This window comes from Habropoda laboriosa, unplaced genomic scaffold (assembly GCF_001263275.1).
Source record: "Habropoda laboriosa isolate 0110345459 unplaced genomic scaffold, ASM126327v1 scaffold65, whole genome shotgun sequence".
Lineage (NCBI taxonomy): Eukaryota > Metazoa > Arthropoda > Insecta > Hymenoptera > Apidae > Habropoda > Habropoda laboriosa.
In genome coordinates this window covers 5101942-5129174 of record NW_017100254.1, presented here as the reverse complement: position 1 = coordinate 5129174, position 27233 = coordinate 5101942, and the positions used below count along the sequence as shown (strand labels likewise).

General features: G+C 35.9%; 1 protein-coding gene across 5 annotated transcripts in view; it reads right to left on the bottom strand.

Annotated features, from left to right (window-relative positions):
- Positions 1-2540: 2540 nt before the first annotated feature.
- The window catches only part of LOC108572330 (protein tyrosine phosphatase type IVA 1), a 77768-nt gene continuing 53075 nt past the window's right edge, over positions 2541-27233 (bottom strand). The window contains exons 1-7 of one of the 5 annotated variants that reach the window (XM_017934545.1): positions 27035-27173; positions 26588-26653; positions 3915-4239; positions 3357-3839; positions 3143-3274; positions 2897-3063; positions 2541-2819 (exon numbers count right to left, since the gene is read on the bottom strand). In XM_017934545.1, coding sequence (XP_017790034.1) covers positions 2708-2819; positions 2897-3063; positions 3143-3274; positions 3357-3473 — 528 coding nt within the window. In that variant the 5' untranslated portion in view covers positions 3474-3839; positions 3915-4239; positions 26588-26653; positions 27035-27173 and the 3' untranslated portion in view covers positions 2541-2707. Of the gene's footprint in view, positions 2820-2896; positions 3064-3142; positions 3275-3356; positions 3840-3914; positions 4240-4542; positions 4656-5755; positions 5887-26587; positions 26654-27034; positions 27174-27233 lie in introns of those variants that run through there. The other 4 variants (XM_017934547.1, XM_017934548.1, XM_017934546.1 and 1 more) reach the window with 4 other exon arrangements.

Sequence of the window (27233 nt, the reverse complement as noted above, 5' to 3'; positions counted from 1 at the left end):
AATAACCTAAAAAAAAAAAAAAAAAAATTGAATAATTATAAAATTATTCAATTTTGGACCTAAGGCTCGATAAGTTTTTTTTTTTACGAATGTCCCTTGTCCCATCCTCTGGTAAAAAATATTGCAGTTTTTTTAACATTACAAAAAAGGAGCTGTACCAGGTTCAAATTTCATTTCGAGTCTGCGATTACAGTGAATGTACACATGATAATAAAAGATTCTGCACAAATAAGACGAAAATCTTGTCATTGGCTTATCGTGCAATTAAATTCACTATTAGTCAAGTTTCGTAGAAAAACGTCATTTGCAAGTCTTACACATTAATCGTGGGAAAAAAATACAAACAACGACTATAATAATTCACATCACTCTTGTAAACAGCTTGTGCTACATAAGCACGAGAAATGATCACAAACACAATTCACGTATCATAATACATACGGAAACGTACATTCACGTTAAATCGGCAGACACATGAAATGTACTAAGTATTACATTTATTAGTTTAGAAGTGAATTTTTTTCTATCTTTTGAACACAGTTTAGTGTGGCGTACAGCATCACCGACAATTTTACCAAAATTGCGAGTACGATTACAATATATGCTTCACACAAAACGTGTATGCAGCTTCTAAAATTTATTCAATAAAAGTGGATGTTTTAAAAAATTTTGGTGAAATTGCCGTTAAGCTACGATAAAAGTGATATATAACTCTGGAGTGATTTTTTCTTCACTTTGTTTCGCAATATTCGTTATTTCAAGTTAACGCAGATTCCAAGTCCAGTAAGAGTTAAGAACACTCATCAGTTCGGCATGCCACTGGAAATGCAACGCAAAGTTCCTTTTATCTGTGTTATCATTGTTTAAAAATTAACACACAAAGATCTGAAGTACCTGTGAATTCTTATGTAAATCGTTTTATTTTATACAAATTTTTGTATTTTCTTTACAAGTGTGGTAAGTATATGAAAATATGTCGCAGTTTAACATTTGTTGCTAATTACATATATCAAATTTGAGTTTAGAATTTACGACAATGGTACAAAATAGAAAGCAATGCTTGAAGAATATTTGCAATATAATGTGTACATTGGTTAATGACAATTGATCATAGCAGATTATCTATGTTTATAAATTCAAGCAAACTAATACATTATTGTACAAATTTTATTCTTTGGAAGCAAATAACATGTATAAACCACACTGTTGAAGATACATGTTTTTGGTATACCATTCCAATGTTTGCGGAAAAATTCGCATACAAATCTTGGCTTTGTTTCTGTTCATTTATGTTATATGCACAACATCTGCAAAAAATGTGCACTTAATCACAATCTGAAAGTAAATACGTTACATTATTTAAAAACTGTTATTGATAAGACACTTATTCATTTTTTTGCATTCAATCATTCTGGAAAACGTAAGTATTTATTGCACTAATTCTCTAAAGAGCTAAGATTGATGACGGCCAAAGGAACCATCTTTATTAGAAATCATGCTAATCCAAAAGTGCTTGCTCTAACTATCTTTAAAGTATCTCGCATAAATAACATATCAACTAATGTTCGCAAATTAATTAATAATATATTGCATATTTCATTTTATTGGACCAAGTAAATGCAGCCTTCTAGAATACTTGTACACAATAATCTTAAATGAGGCACTAAGTATTGTGATAAAACGCATAAGTTGATCCAATTTTTTTCATTATACAAACGATCAGATCCATTCGAATTTCATTACTATTCGTATCATGAGCAGAAAGCTTTTCCTGTTCTACAGCATTTAATATTAATTTAGTATCAAAAATAAGTACAAAACTTTCATAAAAGAAGAGTGCAAATGATTATAAGCGATTTATTTATTCTTTTCATTGCTTCATTTTTGCTGAAGAGTCAAACAGTGTAAAATACAGAATGCTTTCAAAAAAGAATTCAAGACTTATAAGGTAGATAGTATTTGTTAAAAGGAGTAAGAGATGTTTAATAAACATGAGCCTAAAATCAACCTTGTTAGAGGTAGAAGTAAGCTTTAATGTTAGTATTAGGAGTAACTTTCCTGTTTCTATTCATCATATATTTAATAAAAACAAAAAATTAGTTGACCGTATACGTACTTTGATGTTTACAAATAAATGTTCTATGTAAGTATACTCTTTACCGATAAGTGATCTACAAGAATACCATCAATGGATCAAAGATGCTTATTAAATGATTAAAAACCAAATCAACAATTTTGGAAAAAGTTCGGGATTTTGTAATACGAAGGAATGGAGTGTGCGTAAAAATGGAAGGAAGATACATAGAACATATTTTGTAAACATGAAAATAAGAATATAGTGAGATCATTTTTTGTGCTTATTCCATATATAATGAGTAAAATCAGGTAAATCACTCATATTAAGTAGTATGCACGTAACATTGAAAATCACTTCAAACTCTGACAGAGTTGATTTTTTGGTTCATATTCGTGAAATATCTTTACTCAGTTTAGCGAACATTATTTATCTTATAAATCCTAAACTCCTTTTTTTAAACAGTCTGTATACCTTTAAAATTGTTTGATAAGTAGTTCGGTTGCATTTCCATTGATAGGCCTTTCAGAACAGATTCGATACAGTATGTCTCTTGTTACCAGGCGCGAAAACCTATACAATTAGGTATACCAATCAGTATGAATTAGTAACTTTTCAAAGAAATCGTTTGATCTATTGGACGCAGCAGGAGTTCTTTTGTCCATTTTTGAGCTTCAACCGAGACTTGGGACGATATTTTTCAAGATAGGCCAGCTGCTTGGAGTTGATGGCGCCTCGTCGTTTACTGGAAAAATAAACAGCATTTTTATAATCATTTTATGTACCAGTGATTTACACTGTACAAGTTGAGTATGTACTTACTCCCTGATTAACGCAACCGCATCCTCGTATTTTAGTCCAAGCTCGATAAGAGCAAGTGCAACCAAGACTGGTGCTCTACCAAGTCCTGCGACGCAATGGACCGCCACACATGCATCAGGAGATTCACGGAATCGATTTTTCAGTAATTCAAACCACTCGTCGATGACCTAAAATAACAATCCATTTGTTAAAACTAAATGATTTTTATCAGGTAACTTAAAGCAATATTAAAATGACGGTACTTACTTCATTTGGTGGAAATGTGCCATCATCAAATACCAAGTCTATGACATTGATCCCTTCTGCTTTAAGTTCCTCAACTTTGTACGTTGGTTCGCAGACCCTCACTACTTCTTTGACATTGTGCTTTTTCAGTTCCTGTTGAAGTAACAAAAGAATTTAATAATTTAAATGTAAAATTCACTAACTGTTTAATTGAGAATGAAAGCAAGATATGTACTTGAATAAAAGTATGAATGGTCTGATCATTGGGCCGATCAGTAATGAGGAACTTCATATTTTTGTATTCGATCTCGGCGGGCTCTGGCCTAATGTCCTTCACCCTCATGTTGCTCATTTCCTCTTGGACAACAAGCGGTGTACTCTTACTTTTTTATCGTTTTAATTTTTAGTTTTCTTTAATGATTTTGTACGACACTGTTTCTCTTTACTTTTGCAATGTGCCACACTATATGAAGCAACAAAGGCTGAATTTAACAACTTAGCCCATAGATGTCAGTCTTATAAAGTTGTTTCTCATTTAACTAATTGAATACTTTGTTATTTTTTTACAGAGGACAGAACAATGGGTTCACATGTAGACCTCAAGAAAGGTTATAAAGGTGCAAGTTTAGCTGAAAGGGTGAGGGCTACGTTACATTAGGCGTTGTTGATATGCGATTGATTCCCACCTGGGATCCTTGACTATGATTCGGAAGATTAACTGAAAGAAGATATCAATGACTATCTTTGAAAATTTGAACAGTGATATAATAAAAATACTGCTATTAAATGTTACCTATTTGGCACTGGGTGCGCCTGGATCAGGTGCGCTCAGTAGCTACGATGCTTGCATTTAATATTGTAAATTAACAATTGATTCTAGGTAATTCTTCTATGTTTTGCGTGATGACTAGCTGATGATTTTCTGACTTTGAGGCAATGATCCCAATATTATAAAATTTCCTTTTGCCTGATTAAGATGTTCTTCCTTACTCTTTCTTTAATAATACCTAGCAGGTTGCAGGGTGTTTGGGCGTGTCTCTCTATTTGTGTTGAGCCTGGCAGTATTCTGCACTATCCAGCTGAAACTCCATGTATGTGAGGATGCACTCACCAGGAAACTGCAACACAAATATATAAATATAATCTTAATTTTTTAAAACTACTGTCTGCATAGAGTATTTATTTCTTTTGATAAAAATAAAGGTTAAGTCGACCACATAAAATGTTTGACCCAATTATTTCAAAATATACAACGTAAAATGATAAATTTACGAGTGTAATGAAGTTTCTGTTTTGGGACATTATAAGATATTGTCGTTTTCTTTGCTGTAGAGAAAAGATTACAAGTTGTTGTAAGTGCTCGACACGTGTCAAATTTTACGTAAGTATTCACGAATGTGATAAATACTTATAATCCTTACTCGGAAAATCTTGCACAGTTGTGGTAAAACTTTTTCGCGAAAATTCATTACGAATACACGGCAAACTAAATTTCTTTCACTGAGAAAAAATTTGTTCGACTACGCAAATTCCAGAGGACCTGCGTTGTCATAATGACATTAGTCGACATCTCGAAGCTCGAGTAGAATCGATTAGCGAGCAGTAAAGCTTATAGCAAACCAGAATATAGTATGTGTATATGCACGTACACACATCATGCCATACGCTAGAAAATTCTAGTAATCTATTCTTTGATAATTAATCAGTACTTTCATTGAAAACACGATAAGCTGTGACAGAATGAATTAACAAACGTTACAAAAAAAGATGGAAAAAAATCAATGTTTCCTTTATTCAAATTCTAACATAAAATCTCTTTTTATGGCGTACACGTGTTGTACTATTAAACAATAATTTACATATGGTAATTGTGTGCAAGAGAATTGATATTCAATCATCATAACAAAAAGAAGTAGAAAAAATTAACATAAAAACTGATGTTAAATGTAGCTACATGAGTTGACTAAATTAATTAAAGTCTGCGAAATAACGAAAACGGAAGTAGTACTCAGAAAGAAAGAAAGAAAAAACGAACGCCGCCTCGAGAGATATCTTTTAAATTTATCGGTGGCGCTAGCTGCGCGTGATCTCGGTGACTGTGATACTCGAACAATTTCAACTAGCGCCGAACAAAGACGAATTTTCTCTTCATCTTTGGCACAAGCGTTTTGTGCCGATGCCAAACGAAACAGACAGTTCTGACTCGAAGAAGTGCTTCCGTCATTTTATGCATCTGGTTCTAGGGATCTGTGCTGATTACAAATAGAAATGTCTAGGTCAACATTCCGGGAACAAAATGATATTACCTACAGAAACACGTTTAGACACGTAATTACTTCAACCCCCTACAGAATGAGGGGATGTTCAATTTAATTTCAAATGTTTCATCTTAACTGTAATATTTTTCAATTAAAATTTTTCTTTACTCAGGTTTAAATATCCACTGACTAACACACATAACTAAAATAACAGCTGACAATCGCATTTACACTCTTTTTACATGTTATCTTCGTAAGCTATAAATATATAAAAAAAGCTAAATAGAAAATCTCGAATAAAAACATTTTTTTCGAACCTTTGAAATCGTTTCGTCACAATTATTTTTCACATTGTAGAAAATATGAGAATACGTACAAAATAACACGAAATAATACTTTGGGTCCTATCGACACTATCTTCGTCACACAAACGTTATAATTTTTACGATTACATGCACTGCAAACTTCCGTTTTGCGCGAGGACTCTGCTGTTTACTTAAATAGTGGGTTACGTCGTCGGTATCGCGCAATGAAAATAAGCTCGACTGACAGTCGCCTCTTTACGGACGTTTGTAAATTTGAAACGCACATCAAATAAATATAGGCATCGATACTTCAGGGGACGACGAATGGCACGGCGTTGTTCCGTCAGGATGTCGAGACGATTTACGAAATCCCTTTTTACGTAACGAAAGCTTCTGTGGCAGAAGACGCCGGTCGCATCTCGAACTGCGATGACGGATAGGAAAAAGTGAGAGCGCTCAGACCGACGTACCGGAATAACCAGAGTAATTGGCAGCCGGTACATGAACAACCATCAACTGCTTTGCACTTTGCGTTGTTTCAAGATCGAATCAATCTTGCCAACCCTATATGTCGATTATCCAATTCGCCTCGGCCCTTTCAACGTTTTCAATTGATAATGAAAAGGAAACAATTTTAACGTCATATTCTTCGCACCAACGAAATTAACTTACGCCATATTGTTTGAGTGGACAATTGAATCAAAAGAAAGAATTCGAAGTGAGTCAAAATCAAGTACTAACCATATCAGAATAATTGAAATATGTAAGAAATTCCAAGCAACGGTAAAGTGAAATAAATTCAAATTATTTAATACTTTTGAATACACTATATGTTGGAATTATTTGTTCAACAAATTGTTGAAATGTTTCGATTTATTTTGATCTGTCATGTAATATGTTAAAAATAAAATATTAAAAAAACTACAATTTTTAATAAGTCACTGATTATGTTATTTTTATACAGACGAAATAAATGATACACAGAGAATCATGTAAAAATTCCAAATATATCTAAACTTGTGTTATTAAATATCGCAGATGTAAGACTAAAAAGCTAAAATATGTCGATAAATGAGATTACGTGTAGAGATCGCCACGTATCCGTGATTTTACCGTTAGCACCATCGATGGAGCGTCGACGAAAAAAAGATTTACTGAAATCAACCTAGAAACCTACTTCAGCCTGGAATATGTTAGCCCCAGTGAAAACGAGTGCGAACACGGCGTGCAGGCACCGTTCATCTTTTTACGCTCGTGTGTATCGCAATACAAGACAAGTGAAACTCACGGCCACTGTGTATTTTTTTTTTCTTTCACTTCGTTACACAGGTTAATCTCGGAACTGAATCACGTACTGAGAAATCGTAATAATTTTCTCAACATTCTTTTGTCGTTTTCTTTTATTTACTTGCGGAGACAAGAGACACTTAATTATCGACGAGATCTTTCGCATTACCATCGTGAAATCGAACACTTTTTCTACGATCATCGTAGCGTGTCAATCGTCTGTCGGTAATGTCGAAAATGAATTTTTTACTTTCGAATCCATTCGATCTTCCGGAATCGAGACAACGGTCGTGCTGCGTTTTAAAGCAGCTTGTGCAGAGACACAGTAACACTGACCAACTTGTTGATGCGTCCGCTTTCATTTGAAGACGGTTTAACGAACCATGCATAACAGTGTATTACGAAAAGTGCAATCTAAACGAAAGTATTAACACTTTGAACTCCTTTATCGAGTGTGAGTCACACTCAACATTTTAAAATTGCCAGTTTGTCGATTTGACCCATGAGATGTATTTGCACCTAGAAAGTTAGAAGTATACACACTTTGCTGCTCCTCAAAATCAAATAAAGGTCACTTCCAACCTGTTTCCTCTAAGTATGTGGGTAATCTAGCTTCAAGCGAACCAGTCCTCATTTAAGGTGGTATTCTAGCCTAGAGTGTCATTTTTTAGGTTAGATTGAAGATTTTTCAGATTTATCAAGACATTTCAGATTTTTTCACAAAGAAACTGTAAGACTTTTTACTATCGATTTTTGCACACATATTTATTCACGTTTTAAGAATATTCACCATTTTTTTAAAGTGAAAATAATCAAAATTAACTGAATTATACGTTATTTAGTAACGAATCACGTGGGGTTAAATTAATCCCAGCGGTTTCAAAACTAAATAAAGTTTTCTTTTATCCGGATCTGTTCTCATTACAATAAACGAAGATACACCATTCTAAAGTGCATTTCTATTTAAATAATATATTTGCAGATGGATAATGTTCAAGGTAAATTAACCCAACATGGTTCAGGGGACGTGACTTTTATTCGCTCGTTAAAAACAAGGATCCGACTGGTTGACATGATTCAAGAAGAAGAAAGGAACATACAAATTGTAAAGCTGAAGGAAATACAACCGATAAAGAAACTGTGCCAACACCCAAAAAAGCGATCTCGGTGGAACTTAATTTGAATTTCCCGCGTTACAAAAGCTCCTATACTGTATTCTATTTATCCGAAACGAACAAGTCAAAAAGATTCTCGATTAGTACGAACGTGGGCTATCCCCTTTTTGTTCAGCAGATACAATGTTAAAGAGAAGTTTACAGGAAGACAGGTATTAATGCGGGAAAGCAACGTATAAATTGAACGAGGCGTGCAAAGTGTATGCAGATGGTGTTCCCTATTTGGCAAAGACGAATCGCGTGTGCGCGCATCATCCCCACGTGTACTTACACGCGTCTGCCACGGGCTTAGAAAATTAAAGCCGTGAAAATCCTCGTGAATACGTTCAACTTTCACGCTTCTATTTTCTACCGGGTAGCGCAATTCAGCCGCGTCTATAAATAACAGTGTGTTACAAGATTCTGTCGAGATTACGGGGAATGGGACCCTTCGTGGAACTGCACAATTTTTTCCCCCGCTTATCGATTCTATAGTGATTCGACGCATAAACCGAGAGGCGATAAGAACTTGTGTTTTTTGGAGCGAAATTACGATTGAAATAGGTTATTGCGAGTCGAAGTTGCAGAGTGAAAATTCATCTTAATAACCCTTTAACGCTCACATTTTTCTCAACTCGATATATGTTAAATAAGATCACAATTTTATTTTATTTTTTTTTTTTAATTATTTCCTAGGCGTATAGAAATAAGTTATTATTTGTAACGTTGGAACTTACATTTTTTTTTTTTTGGCGTAATAGGAAGGATTAATGTAGTATTGCAAAATGCAAGAAAATAATTAAAAAAAATTTTTAGCAGGGAGTTCACTTGTTATAATTTTTATCACGTTGAATACGATATCACGATAAATTATATTACGCGTTGTGGAAGGTGTTGGGTCGATCTGTTCGTGATAATTGCATAATTATTGACACTTGATTTGACGATACTTGATATCTGATATTTCGTGTGGGATTGCGGGTTTGTGTCAGTGTGAGAAGCTGGAAATGTGAGAACTGGTCTTTCGAAGAAAACATTGTGCTGCACGTGGAAGTGTAGCTTTACGATCTATTTATAGCCAAAGAATGTCAGAAAACGAACTTACGTACAGGATGCAAGATTGTTTCTAGTATTTTTGGAACTCATCAAACGATCGTTTAATACTTCAAATTGAACCAATTGTTGGCAATTGATTGTTAACGTTGAAAAATTGGGAAGAAATTGAGATACCCTTTGTACCTTAACACGTTCCGTGCCGCGTGGGTCGCATACGCCCCACTCTGGTCTTTCCGTTCAGGCCATCTGATATTTCGCTAACTTAAACTATGCAACTACGGCGATAATTTGTTGAAACAAAAATTTTTCCTTTGCTCTATAGCATATCTTAAACGTTACCTTTTTCTCGATAACAATGATTTCTGCAATCTTATAAATATTGGAAGACATATAGGGCGAAAAGCAAAACTGTTAGTCTCGACAATGTGGGACGCACACGACCCACGGCGGCGTGAACGGAAAGTCACCGAAAATCGGTCCGGCACGGAACGTGTTAATATCGCAAGATGAAAATTAATCGGTGCAACGAATATATACGGTAAATAATAAATCTCTTAATTTCATTTACGAAGATATAAAGCTGAATTTTTGATTTTTCAGATCCAGGGGGCGTTCGTCCGGAATAGAGGTTCAGCGATGCGGCTGTGGCGTCGCCATTTTGTGAAGAAATCAAATGAAAAAAATACTTTTATATTATTCAAAGATAGCATAATAGATCCCCTGTAAAAAGTTTTCGATTGATCAATTATTATCTTCCCTGTAAAAAGTTTTCGATTGATCAATTATTATCTTCGAAAAAAAAAAATGCCAAAGTTGGGTATCATTTTCAGGTCCCAGAAGTGATTTAACCCCTTAAAAAATAGACACTTTCCAGAAATCATTAGCAATACAATATTCTACAAGCGATAACAACTAACAGTGATATAAGTACTGTTTAAGACCGTGGAAAAATCGTAAGATCGATTCCATATTCCTACACCGTCCAATTTGCTATTCTTACATTACAATTGGCGCCTCTGGCTGGAACTCGAGCCAATTAAACGATACGTTAAAACACAAGTTTCACTGCTAAATTGCTACTTTCATCACGGGCGCTCAACATTCAGGACATTCGATTCCCCCGAATCGGTCCCGGCTCTGGAGCTTGCGCAATTTCCTAATCGCATAGCTGGATGCGTTTCCCTAAATGGTAATTAAAAAAGAAACGACTTAATTCGCGTTGCGTAACCGTTGGCAAGTGGAAACGATCAAGCAAGAATTGTTATTGTAATCCAGCTTTATGGCCCGTGCTGATGTATCGCACGTTAGGCCAAACATGACAGATTTATCGTGTTTGTAATAACAAGAAACACTTTCCTCTGCAGTTTATATAATTCTTTCTCATATAGAAAGTACGTCCGTTATTTAAACACCGATTAACCGAATTTCCAATTTATTTGTATGTTAATTTAGGGAACAGCTGGCTAGACCAAAATCATTCATTGATAAAAATCTGTTTTCCTTCTTTTCAACGTTCAGTTTGACCCTTTCGCTGCGCTGTTGGCGCCTACAGGCGTGAAAACTTCCTCGTACTGTGCTATTCGCGACTTTTGGCACACTTTCACCTTAATTTAATCCTTAATTTTTACTCTTGGCACATTTCCACCTTAACCTTGCAAAATGAGAAACATTCGAATTTTCATTCTACAATTTTCTGAAAATTTTTGCAAATGCAAAAACAACAAATTCTTGCAGTCGTTACTTGCTGCAGCGAAGAAAGGGTTAAACAGCATCTCTTGGCGCACTTCCACCCTAATTCAATGAAATGCGAAATTTTCGAATTTTAATTCTAAAATTTTCGAAAAATTGACAAATGTAAAAACAGAAAATTTTGCAGCCGTGATGGAGCGAAAGGGTTAAACAGTACCTCAAAGCGTATTAAGATTGACCTTCGACAATTGTCTCGAAAAACAGGCAAACTTAGGTATTTTCCAGTTCAAATATTTCATTTATGCATAATGTTATCGGAAAGTTGGGTCTAGAAAATCAACGACTATAGTGAAATTCCGGAATATTTTAGAAATGAAGTTGGCAATTGAGATCAATGAGGACAGATTGGAAGATTGCAAACTAATGAACGTCCATTTGGCCTTGGTCCCGTGCTTATCATTGTCCAATTGAGCAATTTTCGATCCTTGTATACCAAGCCTTGAAATATTAAGATAACAAAAATCAACTTAACTTCTTTTCACAAGTTTAGTGTCTCGCTTGATAATTAAACATCTAAGCTATCTTTCGTAATTCATCGTTTATAAATAAAACAACCTACTTGGCTGTATTTTTAATCAAATCAAATTTCCGTGTAACTAGAAATCTTGAAAACCTTAAAATCCTCAGAACCCTTTGAAACACTCAAAATTCTGCGCTCCAAACAAATAACAACGCTGACGAAAAGGCATCGTTGGAGAATTTCAACGATCGATTAGGATGGAAAGTCATCGGTCTCTAATCATCCTAGTTGAAGAAATAAATTTCATTACCAGCCAACAGGACGATAAAGCAAATCTCATTCTTCCACGGCGTTGATAAAGTCGCGCGCTTAATATAGTTGCTCGTAAGTTTCGCGATGACTAAGTCCTTTTCTTTCCTTGTATTTTTTCCTCCCGCTGTCAACTGGCTCTTCTTTATCGCGAACTTTCCGGGACTTTTCTGACTTAATAAAATGTCAACCATGACAAAAATAGCAATCGATACTTGAATTCGTATCTTCTCATTTTGGTCCAAGTGAAATTCTTCGTACTAAAGATACAAATTTTTAGGGGAAAAAATATTTTCTGTTGGAAATGCTCAAGTTTCAATATCTGCGCGTAAGTTTCTGCGAAAGTTCAAATTTAAGCAACTTTTTGAAATATCTTTCTTAACTCGGTATATTTCCTTCGATAAACCAATTTTTCCTTCTTTCACCTTTAATTCGAATTTGTTATTTAACCACCAGCTATGAAACGAACACGTGAGAAGAGTAATTAGCGAAAACTGTATTCAGCCGCTTTAATTAGTCACATATGACACCACGTTTAATGTAGCATAAGAGAATTTCGTGCTACTTTGTACAAATTTCTGTAGAATGCACGGGGACGAGAAGGTTTGCTGATAGATCGAATTAAAAACTATTTCATTATCAATTTACCCACGCGTATCATCGTATCGAATTATTTGTTAAACATAAATAAGCTTTAACTGCTTTGCACTCGCGTTTCCTGAATAATAAACAATTATATTAGCTTCGTATCGAGAATGTACAGACGCGGAGAGCAAACCGCGCAAAACAAATGTATTTCGAATCCTGTTTACTGGATAATTCGATCATTCGATTGTAACTGGTTTATTATTTTTCCTGATTCGTAATTGCATAAACGGCTAATGCAATTTTCCGCAGGAACACTGTGTTTGTTCTCGTGCTTCGTGTTCCAAGCCTTCTTTCTTCAGCCAGTGCGCGATGCAATTTCAAACAATCCAGTGGGATTTTTTTCATTTCGAAAAGTATCCTTCGCTCGATCGTGTAAAAAACAATCGTTTATTTAAGAAATATGCAAAGTCGGTACAATATGTTGATCTTCCTTTAAAAATTTCCATCCATTTTCCTGTAAATTCGCGCGTATAAATTAAGAACGATATTACAAAATATGGATAAATTTGAATTTTCATTTTCCACGGTATAATAAAAATTATTGTATTTCTAACTTTCGCACACTCTGCGCGGGATGAAATCGTCGAGCATTATCGTGGTCACAGATATTGCAAAAAATTTGTAAGAATTCACGATGTTTCAGGTGATTACAGTGCGCCAGGTTTCATTAGTGTCTCTTGAAACAGTCGAAATTAATGCTTCAAGTACAGCAATTCTACATTTCGGCGACATGAAAGGTTTTTCGCCCGCTAATTACGAACACGTTCACATCCTATTCACGGCTATAAGCCTGTTTAAAAGGAACTGTTTCAACCTTTAACAACTATCTCTTTAAGAGCGCGGAAAACTCTTGAAGGTTGAAACAGTTCTTTCAAACAGTCTTATAACTGCGAAAAGGTTGAACGTAATTAGCGGGGGCGAAAACCTTTCATGTCGCCGGTAGCTAAGTAGGATGTGTGAGATTGCTATACACGGAGTACTAATTTTCGCTATTTCAAGAAAACCTAACGAAACATTGTAAATTCTTACTTACGTATACACAACGATTTCAACAACTTTTATTGCAATTCCAATTGATCCATCGTCCCCAATTTATACACGCAAATTTACACGACAATCGATGAAAATTTTCCAACGAAAATTAACAAAAATATCCCAACTTTTAACCCCTTGACATATGACAACGTGTCAGACACGTGGCAGAGATTCTGGGCGAAGATGTGGCAGAAATAGTTGTATTAGTAAGAAAAATGAACAGTGTTGAAGCAAAATGGTTTATGAGTACTGCATGAAAAATCGACATCCTAGAATATCGATAGGTTTATGACCCAGGTATAAAAGTGCACACTGTCACCACGCTCCGTAAGCAGTTCTAATTGTCTACGTCTTGTCTGAACATCTTCTAAAATATAATTATTTACCTAGCTCACTCCGCACGAGTTATTTATTTAATATAACCCCTCAACAAACAGTAATCCCAATTTTCGTTTAAATTTCTACGACTGACGGATTGCTAAATGTAATTAACCTGTGGCAGAGTAGTTTTTGTTACCTGATACAGTGCTAAAAGAGAAAATGGCTGACGCTTAGATGCATCGTCAGAAAAGAAATCATAGGTTAAGGGGTTAATAGCAAAAAAAAAAAAATTAAAAATTTAATATTACTAACAAGTTAATATAATTTTTATTAAATACATTTGCAATTTAAAAACGACTGATTTTAGACGAAGGAAAATGTCATTTTATCCCAACAATTATTCCGTGAACACAATTAGAACCAGTTCTTTTCTTCTCTCATATCCTCGAGCCTCCGAAGAAGAAATATTCTTAAGCTTCTTGCGCTTTGTGGAGCGCGTGTTTCTACATCAAAGATCGCTATCTTGCAAAATAGGTCGAACGACGTTTCCTACCAGGAAAACTTGACCTTAGTACGAAACGAAGTCCGCCCACGGGCTATAAAAATCGCGTTACTTGTATGAATAAAGTCGATGCAAACGAGATACAAGAGAGAAGGTTCTCGTACAATTCTTGCTCGTTTCGCTGTCGCTCGTAAGGTCGTGTATCTTTAAACAAAATCTTGTTAACCTTTTGGACCCGCGTATCGAGCGTGTAAAATTGGTCGCCCCGGCCTATCTTTTTATTATGCAGAAAACGGCTCTAGAAGCCCCGAGAGCAGCTGTTTACAGCGTTCCTTCAAGCGATTAGAAGATGTTCGGTAAGAGAAAATATTTGGAGGAAAAATTTAACGAGATTCGTGCCAAATGTTTATGTATTATACGCTTTAAAAGTTCTCTTCGGATTTTATCCGAGTTGCCACGGTTTTTTACTTTTCTTCTTCTTTTTTGAGAAAGTACAGAATGTTGGGGAAATTTAATAACCATTATCGATTTATTTTTCTTTTATTTTATTTAGCGAAACGTGTGATATTTGGGTGAATAATAATTTGAAAGTTGGTATAATGCATTCTGAAAATTCTGTTCAGATTTTCGTCTCAGTTGGTAATATTTTTTGAGAAAGTAGAGAATATTAGGAAAATTTATCAACTAAGGAATATTATTTCTTTTTAAACATTATGCATGAACTCAATTTATTTGTATTTTCTTTTGCTTAGTGAAATATGTATTATTTGGGTAAATAATTAAAAAAATTGGTTAAAATTGGTTTTGCTAAAAAAAAAAATCGCGTTAAATAAAACCTGCGTTTACGATGAAAGTTTAATGTTAAATACTCTCAATTTTAAGGCTAAACACGATCGACTGAAATTTGAAAAACAAAATAAAAAAATGGAAATTAAAGAAACGTTCGTTATTTCCAAAACTTCAGGTGAAAAATATCTAGGAATCTGGGACTTCCCTGGTAGCATGGTTCAGAAACAAGCCACTTCATACTTCGTTGAGCCGTGTTTGTTCGAGCCTCGTAACTAAACTCGTCGGCTAAGCACAAGACAAATGCGTAAATTCAAGCCGAATCCAATGATGGTATAGCAAACAGAAATTTTATTTACCGTAGTAGAGCTTAAGCTGTCAGTACGCGCTGCATTTGATCTCCCTGTCAGCGTTTTGTCTCTAAAGGATATTTTAAGCCCAACTAACAAACTTTAAATATAGACAGCAGCAATACTCGACCCGCTGTTTACCATTTAAGTTTCGTTTAACGGTCAACTTTCCTTTCGTTCTCGTTCTATCGTGAAATTTCTCTCGTACAAAAAGCTTTATACATTCGGCTGATCCTTTCGGTGAATCGTGTTTTAGAAATTCTCCGCTGAATTTTCCTCATTTTCTTTGTGCCTTTGTGGTTAATCCGGTAGATTAACTATTCACTTGTGCTACAAATTCAGACTCAGACTCGACAGACTCTGTTGATACATTTTGTCGCTTTTCAGGAAATTTTGACAATTTTTTAACGTAGAAAATAATAGTTTCCACTACAATTTTAAAATATTGACTTCAAAGATTAATACAGCCTTATACACTTAAGTGAAGATTTATTTAAACGAAGAGAGCGATTAAAACGATTGGAAGAAAGAAAGAAATACTAATTTCAACATCTTGGATAAAATATATCGACATTTTCCAACGGTTCGTTTTAAACGCGAAATGAACTAATTTCATTTAAACCGATTTCCTTGATAGTGTAACCTCGAGAGCAGCGTGAACTATGATTCGCTAAGAGAAAAAAGGAGAGTCTCGTCGCAATTGATCCTCAAATTGGCAATAGAACAATTTGGCACGCGGCGACAAAGAGCTTCGACGGCGGGCGCACACCAAAAGAAAAATATCTTCGATGTTATGTCACAAGATAATTCGCGTTGCTGACATTGTCGCGTGCATCGCCGACAAATGACAAGGACGTTGTCCGCGTGATACGACGGCAACTGACTAAACGGCACGATTTATTGCAACCACATTTGCACTATACTTAACCCTTTCGCTGCGGCAGGTTTTAGTAAGTAACGCGCGTGGCAGACGATAGATGTTCAATCGCCGTCGCAAAGTCTTTCGTTCAGGCGTTTTTAAATTTTTGCGATACTTTAAAATTGAAATTTTTATATTTCTTTCGTTGAAGTAAGGTGGAAGTGTGCAAAGGACAAAAATTAGGGTGAAAGTGTGCCAAAAGGCACCAGAGACAACGCGAGGAAGTTTTCAAAGCACCTATAGGCACCAGAGACAGCGCGAGAAACTATTGAAAATGGTTACAAGAGTCGAAGTCACAGCGCGAAAAAATATTCGAAGCGCCTATAGGCGCCAGAATCACAGCGCGAGAAAATATTCGAAACGGCAAAGTCACAGCGCGAGAAAATATTCGAAACGGCAAAGTCACAGCGCGAGAAAATATTCGAAACGCCTATAGGCGCCGAAATCACAGGGCGAAAAAATATCGGAAACGCCTATAGCCGCCAAAGACGCAGCGCGAAAAAATATTCGAAACGCCTATAGCCGCCAAAGACGCAGCGCGAGAAAATATCGGAAACGCCTATAGCCGTCAAAGACGCAGCGCGAGAAAATATTGAAAACGCCTATAGGCGCCAAAGACGCAGCGCGAGAAAATATTGAAAACGCCTATAGGCGCCGAAATCACAGCGCGAAAAAATATTCGAAGCGCCTATAGACGCCGTAGTCACAGCGCAAGAAAATATTCGAAACGCCAAAGTTACAGCACGAAGAAATATTCGAAACGCCAAAGTCACAGCGCGAGAAAATATTCGAAACGCCTATAGCTGCCAAAGACGCAGCGCGAGAAAATATTCGAAACGCCTATAGGCACCAACATCAGTGAAAGGTTTAAAACGAGCAACCGGTGATTTAAATTTCCAAATTTGGAAACGATTTCAATTTCGAATGTAATAATTTATTTTGAAGTTTCTTAGTTTAGTGTAGTGAATATATGGTTTAGTTCACGTTTATAAATATTTCTTAACGTTTAGCAATCTCAATTGGCACGTGTAAGTGTATATAAGTCCGTAAGAGTCATAACGGAGAATTTATGAAAGCTACGTACGTTGTAAAAATGAAACGGTTACAGATAACCCTCTTAAAGTATAAAAATCCGTTCAGTGTTATATCCAACACGTGTTAAAAGGATTTTATTCATAAATTAACTTGTTTAAAATGCTTCGACTTTACTTATTTTACATATCTTTTTGCACGATCTGATGATATTTACCGAATGTAAAGTGATCGTAAATTATTACTCAAAATTATTATCTTAATTTAATGAAAGAAATTTAAAAATTTAAAAACACCAAGACAGAATATTTTTCGGCTGTGATTGAACATTTATCGTCTGCCCGAAGGAAAATATGAATTATCAAAAAGACACTGTATTATTGTTAACCCTATTTCCACGAGCCACAAAAATCCTAAACGAGTTTTCAGTGTTTTCGGTGTCGATGGCCGTTCGAGAAAGTTCCAGAACGCTAAACAAGGAAATTCATTGTTAATTATTGCAGCGCTAGCTAGCCCGCGCGATATTCCAGCGAGAGCGTGTAACAATAAACACGGGACAAGAGAAATCGCGGGTTAAGAGTCATTGCGCATATCATCTATTGGCAAAGAGTTTATCAAGCAACGAGAAAGAAAACACCTATTATGGAAAGGAAATTTTCTGTCGGCGAAATGGGAAAGCGAGCTGTTTCGAACGCGGATACACTGTCCCTTGATAAATCATTCGTTCCGTTTAACCCTTTCCAGCCGAATTTAAAGAAATTCTTCGAAAAAGGGAAAAGAACATATTTTTTCCATTCTTTGTAGAAGTATCTATTTTACTAAAAAATGATGTCAAATGACATTTACGAACAGAAATACAGCATATAAATGTAAAAATAACACATGACAACAAATGGAATCACTAGCTTGGAGACATTTAATTGTCTTTTGTCATTAACGACGGCAAATAAAATGGAAATTTCGGACACAAATTAGAAGCTGTGTAATATCATACGAAAAATGTATTACAAATATGTATTCAGGTGTTTTTAATGCAAATTTGTAATAGCAGATAATAGATAATGAAGAATATTCAAAAATAAGAGGAAATAGAGTGTCTTAACTGGAGGAATCTGATTAAAAAAAGAAAAAGACGCTCAGAATGTTAGAATGCACTTTAAGTATATATTTTGGTATTGTTTATTTAAATACGTGGTAATAGTTGTTTTAGTAAATGGATATTTTAATACGGAATAAGTGACTAGATAAAATTAGACATACATAGACTACTTTAATTATTTGCTTTGTCATTAAAGATAACAGACACAGCTGAACAATCTAATAGAACAAACAGGATATGGTATAGCGATACTTTTTATTAACCTAGACGTTTCTGTTTCAAGCATTTACTTACAAATTTAATTCACGTCCTCTTTTTAACAGCATGTTTCATTTCTGGAGGATCGTAGATTTGAAACTTGGAAGATATGTGACGCTTATTAAACTGAATAGAAAATCATTTTCTAAACTGAAAATCTGAGCAGTTAAATTCGACATTAATATTATACGAAAAATCTTAAAGGTACTTTTTCATACTTTTTTTAAAAGTCACTTCGAAACTGATAAACTTTACATAAAAAATTACGGTAATCTGTTACTACTGCGTTAAAATTATTCGCCTGTTTTAAATGTATTACGGTATTGCACTCAATTTATAAAAAATAAATTAAATACTCCAATGTTTGAAGAAATGCACTGTAATTCGCAGTAAACTTCCGGTCTCAATTTTCAAACTGAGAATTCAGAAAAATTTAATAAAAATTCGGACAATTTTAAACCCTACGCCACCGTCCTGACATTTAAACACACAAGAATTTCCGGATTACGCACACCGCAATTTCTTCCTCTCGCCCACTAATCGAAGCGCCAGTGCGTGGCCGTGAAAAACGCGTGCGTGCTAATCCACATTTGCCGGCGAACTTTTCAGAAGGTCGCAAATTCTCGCGACGCTGGCAAAATATTGGCTCGGTTAGTTCAGTTCCTCCCTCGTGCACGCGCAGATAACTCCGATGAAGATAGAATCGTAAAAAATTAAGTAGATATAAACACAGGCCTGACGTCACAGTTGGATTAGCTTCAAGGCTCGATGTATCGGTGCCTTTTTTCCATCTCGTCCCTTTCTCACGGGGTAGTTACGCGTTTCTACGCCCTTTTTCGCGAGAGACCCTACATTCATCAGCTTGAAGAATAAAAAATAAGAATCATGCTACGTGGGCTGAATTAGGCGTTGACATGAATATGGATGGATTCAAGCGAAACGGTAACAAAACTTCGAAGGTCCATTGGACAATTTCGGCAAAGGTTAAAAAAAAGGAAAAAATACAAACTTGCTACTATGACACTAAAATGTATAGTCTTGTAACAAGTTGTGAAGAAATGTTAATGCAGCTTGAAACATTCCCACGACCATAATCTGTTCTCGGGGAAAACAAGGCAAACGAATAAATTTACCAAAGCAACCTAGATAGCGTTTTTAAGCAGCGAAAATCTGAGCCACTCAGGTCCAGTGCAGTAATACGAGCATGAATGTAGAGCTCGAAAACGCAGAAATCCCCGAAGCCTTGGCCTTCTGGGCTTCTAGCTATCGAAGTGACGCGGATGGCACTTTGGTTGGCGCCAACGTCGTCAAAAAGTGATTGCGCCTAGTCTCTGTCAAGTACGTGTCATTGGAGGGAATTGACCTGGAGATTTTTCGGGATTTTTGATTATTTTTCGTCTACTTCGAGGATAGCGGATGGAATTAGGCATTTAACCCTCTGCGGTCCAAATGGTGCAGTCAGTCCGCACTCGTTTGGTCACTCTCGGGCAGTACCGTGTAGTTTCCCTTTATTTCAATATTTCAGCGTAATATTAATGCATAAAGAATGGTTTATTATCATTTATCATTGTGTGATATCTGAAGGAAAAATTCTTATGTCGAGTCTGACCGTAAGGGGTTGAAAAGCTGGGCGCTCGAACGTGAGCCTAAGCACTCATTCTGTATTAGCCAGAGCACAGTGTAATTTTGTCTACCATACCATCGAAATTAATTGTTAACTATTGAAAAAAATGAAAAATAAACCTTTAACACGAAATTTTAGTAGTCTGCGATTACTCACAATTTCAATGTGTGTACTAGTGACCACAAAAATTGCGCGTATATATACGCTAACGGTGCAAATAGATTAGGTTATCTGAAAATTTCGAGCCGAAAGCGAAAAATATTTTAATAAAAATTGAAAGAGATTCCATAGCGACGACAAATGTTACCGAACAAAAATAGGAAGAATTTGTGGAACGAGAAGATACTTGGTTTTTGTTTTTTAAATAAAATTTCAAGGTTCGTTGGAAATATTGACCTAACTCATAAAATCCGGCATGAACGTATTAAACAGAGGTATTATTTGCACAGCTGCTTTCAAAATTCGTGAATGTATGAAAATATTGTTCGAGCTTTTGTTTCTTTTTAAGAATTTGAAGAATAGCCGATTTTTCAAAATGGGTTCATTTTTGTAAATTCGTGGTATATGTTAAATTTGTAAAAACAATTAGTAATCGAGTGGATCTTCACGAGATTGCGTTCGTTCTCTATTAACCATTTGCACTCGAGAGGCGACTAAGAAGCGACATTATATTTGCAATTAGAGGCAATTCTAAGGATGACATATTCCAAGACAGCAAGTCTATGGACCTCCGTGAGACTACATGTTTTGAGATCTCAGCAGTGGAATAATTCGAAAGAACCAACTTCTAATAAAAATATTAGTTTTAAAAAATTACATTAATTTTTGCTACTTCCTTGTAGAAAAAGGGCCTTCGAGTGCAAAGGGTTAAACGTTATCCGGTATTTTGAGGAATCATAATCATAGCGAACAAAATCTGCAAAATCTACATAAATCTTTGCGGGCTTATTTAAAGCTTAATTTTATGAAGCTACTTTTGCAGGTTTCTAGAAATTGTAACGAACTCCAAGTAAATCTATCACCAGTGAGTCACTACGCTGATAAAAGTACGTAACCTTTATTCCAGAAATACTTGTTACGCATGAAAAGTAGCGTTATCTGTTTAGAAAGTTGATTCATTCAAATAAATCTAATGAATTAAAGGTGTATTATTAATAGACTCAATTCAGAAATTTGTATGTTTTTTATTTTTGGGAGTAATCAAGATATAAAGCACATCGTTTGAAATGACTCATAGATTCGTGATAGCAATAATAAACTTTAGAATTATTTACTTTCTCCTGCATAGTAAGCATTGTTACTATTTTATATTCATTATGCACTTATTGTTCGATTAAAAATTCAAAATTGAATAAGAATACATTATGAAAACTTCCGATATGAACTGAATTTCTAATTTAACGCTCTTCTAAATTTCACCCTTCTTCTAATTACACTCTTGTGATTAAGGCTGACACTACTTTTTTGTATTTTTCAGACCACTAAATATCAATATTAATTTATCACAAGTGAAAACAAAACTGAAAGAAAAGACACCAGAAATTTTCGTGGTTTTTAAAAAATATTATAAATGATAAAATTAGAACTTGAGTTCAACACCAGGTCAACATTTACACTCACAGTTCATCGACCTTTCTATTGTGTATGTTCCTATCAAACTTCCCACACATTTTACACTTTGGAAACATGGTTGAAGAATTAACAATCTTCGAAATTGTCAAACATCTTTAAAAGCAGTTTCTATCTGTGGGATCAGAAGATCCTCTGATCCATACGAAATAGAATCTAACAATATCAAGATCTAAAAATTTATTAAGGCTGACACTATTTTCTTGTATTTCTCAGACCACTAAATATCAATATTAACTTATCAGAAATGAAAAGAAAATTGAAAGAAAATACACCTGAAACACTAGGTAAAGCCACATTAGCCAAAACGACAAATAACTCCCAAAAATTTGGAGTTCGAGTTCCATTGTTTCAAACCCATCCATCTTTCTCCATTTCCATTTATTATTATTCCCAAATAAGCGTACACGACTCAACGTTCACAGAAACACTAACGTTCGAGCAGATACGATATAATCAATATCTCCAGAATTCTGCAATTCAGTAGGAATAGCTTATACGTCACCCCGATAAAATCACAACGAAAGCAAACAAAAGTGCGTGCAGCGACGCTTCCTAAGAACAAACGTACCGGTCTCCCCCGACCGATGCACATGATCCTGACATTTGGAACGCGCTATATTTATTCGAAAAGCACGTGTTTACTGATCTTCCCCCGTCTTCACCCTTCGATACCTATAAATATACCAAGACTGCCGGCTTTGTCGCCTTTGTCACCGACCGTGATACTCGCGATTCTGCCGCGACAATATAAAAAGCACGACCCATCTCTCTCCACTCTCTCTCTGTCCCCGCTTTCTCGTGAATTCGCTTTTAAACTTTTCGAGGAAATTCATGAACGAAGAACGGTGAAACAATGGACGCGAATTTTCATTGACTTTTATTGCCCCCTTTGAACGTACACCAAGGATATTTCGTTGATAAAATCATCCTGTTTCTTGCAAGAGGCAAACACTAGAACATTTTTGTTCAATTGTAGATGGATCGTTGTCGGTGTAGAATTCGAGGAGTTATTTTTATCAGCGAGAAGAAATAGGTTAGGTAAATTCTTTCTGTGTCTTCTTTTTTTTACGTGAACGAATAATTTTTTGCACACTGTTTTTCGAATTTAACTAGGAGAGACAGAAATTCTTTTCGATTGTTTTTTTTTTTCTTTTTTTGGTACGTGAAAGAATGAAAAATAATTGAAACATTGGAGCATAAATTAGAATACAAGAGAGAGACTTGTGGAATTTGCGATTATTCGTGAAATACGACTAAAATCAAGCAGCAGTAAGATAAGATAAAATGTAGGAATTATTTAACGAATAAATTAAACAGAAATGAAAAAATTCCTTTGACATTCTTCAATGACAATTTAATTCATCTTCCCCGGCTGGTACATCGAGATTCTACACGCATTCTGTACAAATTGGTCAACAAATTCCAATCATACATGAATCATGTTCCAACTACTTCATACGAGCAAATCAAACACAAGGTTTTCCTCGAGATAAGGATATCTTCTGAAGAAATGACACAATGTGTAATTTTCATAATTTCCTTAGCAATTTAATTATCGCGCCATAATTTTTATGCTACCGTAAAAGCCACCCGTACATTTGAATTTAAAATTTCAAAAGTGTTAATCTATTCCAACTGTTAAACAGCAAATTCTATATAAATTACGAAAAAAGGAAAACTTTGTTACGCATAAAATCATCAGCGCGCCCAAAAATCTCGAAATCTCATTTCGAGCTTTAATTAGCACGCGATCCACCTTCGACCGTCTGTCGAGGATCGTGCACAAATCAGCCGTTGCGATTTATCGGGGATTTTTTCTGTCGAGAATTCAAAAATTCAGCTGGCAGGTACTTAAAAAAGAAGAAAATCGTTAATTAAAGCGTTCAGTCGACTCGAAACTGAGCATCCGAGCGAAACTCCGAAATTCTGGCGCGCGCGGCAAGGTTGGCGCCGCTCGAAACGCAATTTCTCGGCCGATTATATTTCTACGTAACCTCCGCAGGTGTGCTCGGTCTGTTGCTTCAAGGTGGCCTCGCCGTTTCCGTCGCGAGATGCACCAAACGTAGCTCCGTACAAAGAGCCTTTAACGTAATTGAATTTTACGTCATCTCGTTTCGCCGTTGCATAAGCCCTGCCCCGAACAGACGCAACTGTTTTCTCCTCCTTCCGTTTTTTCCCTTTCCTTCGTTAAATACGAATTCTTGATCTTATAAGCGGTCACACGAGTTTCGGGAATTGCGGACGAATTGAAGTAAAACTGAGAAATGAATTAATTATTTATCAGATATCTTTTTGTCAACAGTGGTGAAAAAATTACTTTTCCTATTTTTTTTATTCGTAACGTGAGTTAATTTCGCGATGAATTTTGTGTGTCGTGCTCGGATGAAATTCAGTAGTAAAATGTGACCAAGGAAAGTCTAATTGAACGTAATTATGTATTTCTCTTCTTTCTTTTTCAAGTTAAAAATTGAAATCGTACGAAATATTTCGAATGTTTTTTTCATTTGCGGAAATACCTAAAGTTAAAACCTGATTTTTTTCAGCATAAAATGCCAACATGCGGTAAAATTTTAAATATAATAATCACTTGCAACGATTACTTCTATTCAGTCATGAAAAACGATAAAAGAACAATATATGAAATATTTGTTATTCAAAAACACTTGTCATCTGAAGCATTAATTGCAAGGTAATTGTAATGACATTGCGATTTGTGTGTGAAACGTGTGTGCATCTGTAAGTTATAAAAAACGAGAAGAAAAAGACTGAAAATAGATATCCTTTGCAACTTTACATCATGTAAACGCACATTAATGTAGCTCAACAGTTGTTACGATCTTGCGATGTGAACCTGCATTGAAGAAGTTAAAACAGCTATGAAAAGATCGATAAAAGAAGACGAAGAACCTTCGTTTAATTCGTAATTCGCGAAAACATCGATTCACTTCGAAAGCATTAACCAAAGAAACGTATCTATTTCACATAACCTCAATTTGCATTGAAGTTCTTCAAATTCGTAAAAAAAAAACGTCGATCCATATTTGGTTAAAAATATTTTGCAAAATGTTCTTCGAGTTAATAACGATAGTTATTCATTCAAATTCGAATTGCCCTTACTAAAAGATTTATAGGAATTGCAAATATTGTATTGCATGCATAAACTTACGTTTGCATGTTTATGCAACTTGCATATTTCAACTTTACTACGCGCCAACAGAGTAAGATAAAACAACTGCATCTAGTAAACAAGTACTTCATGGTCTAGTGTTTTACTAAGACATTTTATTGATCTACCAAATATCTGTATATATTTTTATTTCTAAAATACTGTTTGTTTATTGTAATTATTAACGAGACTCGCATAAACCAACTAAAAACTCGTATATTCCTAAAGTAATAAGGATGTTAACTTCTTACGAACTCCACTATAATCAAGGTCAAAGATTCTAGACAGTCAAGGTCGCCCTCCTCCTCTTATTATTCCCGTTGAAAACAATCCTTTCTTGTTTACCCTTATACGATCTGTATCAATTTACGATCATGTGGACTAACGTATTACTTTCATGCACAACACCATATTTAGTAGTAATAACAATGGGAGTACCCTACTTGCTACGTAATAGTATAAATAAATCGAAGTAATTTCCAATGTCAAAGTCAAACTCCTACTTTTCACTCTGTGACTGATAAAAATTTAGAATTTTAACTACAGGTAATCAATTCTGTACTGGTAATTTCTGAAATGCTCTATAGCCACACAAACATCGTTTGTTTAACCGGTGTGTCGTTACGGGTCACGCGTAAGTTCAATGTGCCTGGAAAGAAGTGCGTCGATAAAAATAGTAAAAACGCCGGGCGATTACGCTCCTATGCTGGACCAATTCGTAACTTCGGCCGATAAATAGCGAACGGATGCCGGACTAGCGAGCACGTATATTCCCACGTGCCGATTCCACATTTAGCAGTAACGGGCGGACCGTTTCACCACGAGAAAAATCGGACGATCGATTGCGTATGCCTCACGACGATGCAACAGTGTGCTTTGGCTACGATAATATACGTATACACAGGGGAGAACGCGTTCAGACTTGTCGAGAGCGAGAGAGAGGGGAAAAAACTAAGCGTTAGGAGAAGTAAGAGAGGTATACGAGCCACACGTTCTGTTAGTACATCTATTCGATACTTTTTTTTACAAGCAAGTCGTGGCAAAAAAAGAAAAAGCGTGTTAACGTGTTGCCTGAGCGCGAGAAAAAGTAATCGAAATAATTGTATTTTGTATAGCTTCAAACACGTTTTAGATTTGCAAAAGTAATTCTACCGGCTTAACACCAACGCTTGGAATTGTTTTAATTACACAGTTTGAAAACGTAACCAGTGAAGTTAAGATAAATTACGGTCACCCATATAGACGCGCACGTTGGTTATAGAATGCCACAAGTGGAAAAACTCGCGTGACGGATTTGTCCCTGTGTCGTAATACATTTTCATTTACACAAATCGCTTAATAACCGGCGCTTGCCAACGCTTACGCTAATGAGAGAGCCCGGCAATGCCAAGGAATGCATGCGACCTGTTTGCCCATCCACGAGGCGTGAATGAGCCATCGAATATAATCGAGTGAAAATGTCCGCCACGTGACGCGACAGAGAGGAAAGAAAGTGTCGTAACTGTGAAAGACATACCTTAAGGTCATTTGATGATCCAAACCAGCCTCGTGCGGCGAGCAGGTGTATTTGTGCCGCTTTTTTCTGTGCAAAGCAAGTACAGCACGAAATATGTTATTACAACAGTGGCGTGAGGAGAGCACACGGTGCACGCCGGGAAGTCACATCTTACACACACCGCGTAATGCACACTGTATTGTAGACGATTTCACTTCGCAAGGATTCCGTTGCAGGTCATAAAAACACGCTCTCTCTCTTTCTCTCTATCTCTCTCACGAGGGGTTAGCGTATGAGAACGAGAAAGAAAGAGGAAAAGGGGGATAAAATAGACAAGACGAGTTAACGACGTTCGATGAACTTCCACTCTAACTTCACGAGATACAATTATCACTCAACGCATCTGGAAAACTTCCTGATTCACGCACACGACCGGCTGCTGGCTGGTCAACGAACGACGAAGCGAACCTTTTTAGCTATTATGGACGATCGAAGGTGACGATGTAGAAGCCGGGAGGCCCAGCGAAACTCGTGGACAAGTCGGATATCACGTTCCTGCCGTGACGGTCGCATCGAATCTGGGCCAGCAGTAGCGCGACGATGAAAATAGCACAGCGTCGAGACAGCTTTGCCCTCCTCACGCAGTCGCCCCCCTTTTACTCTGTGC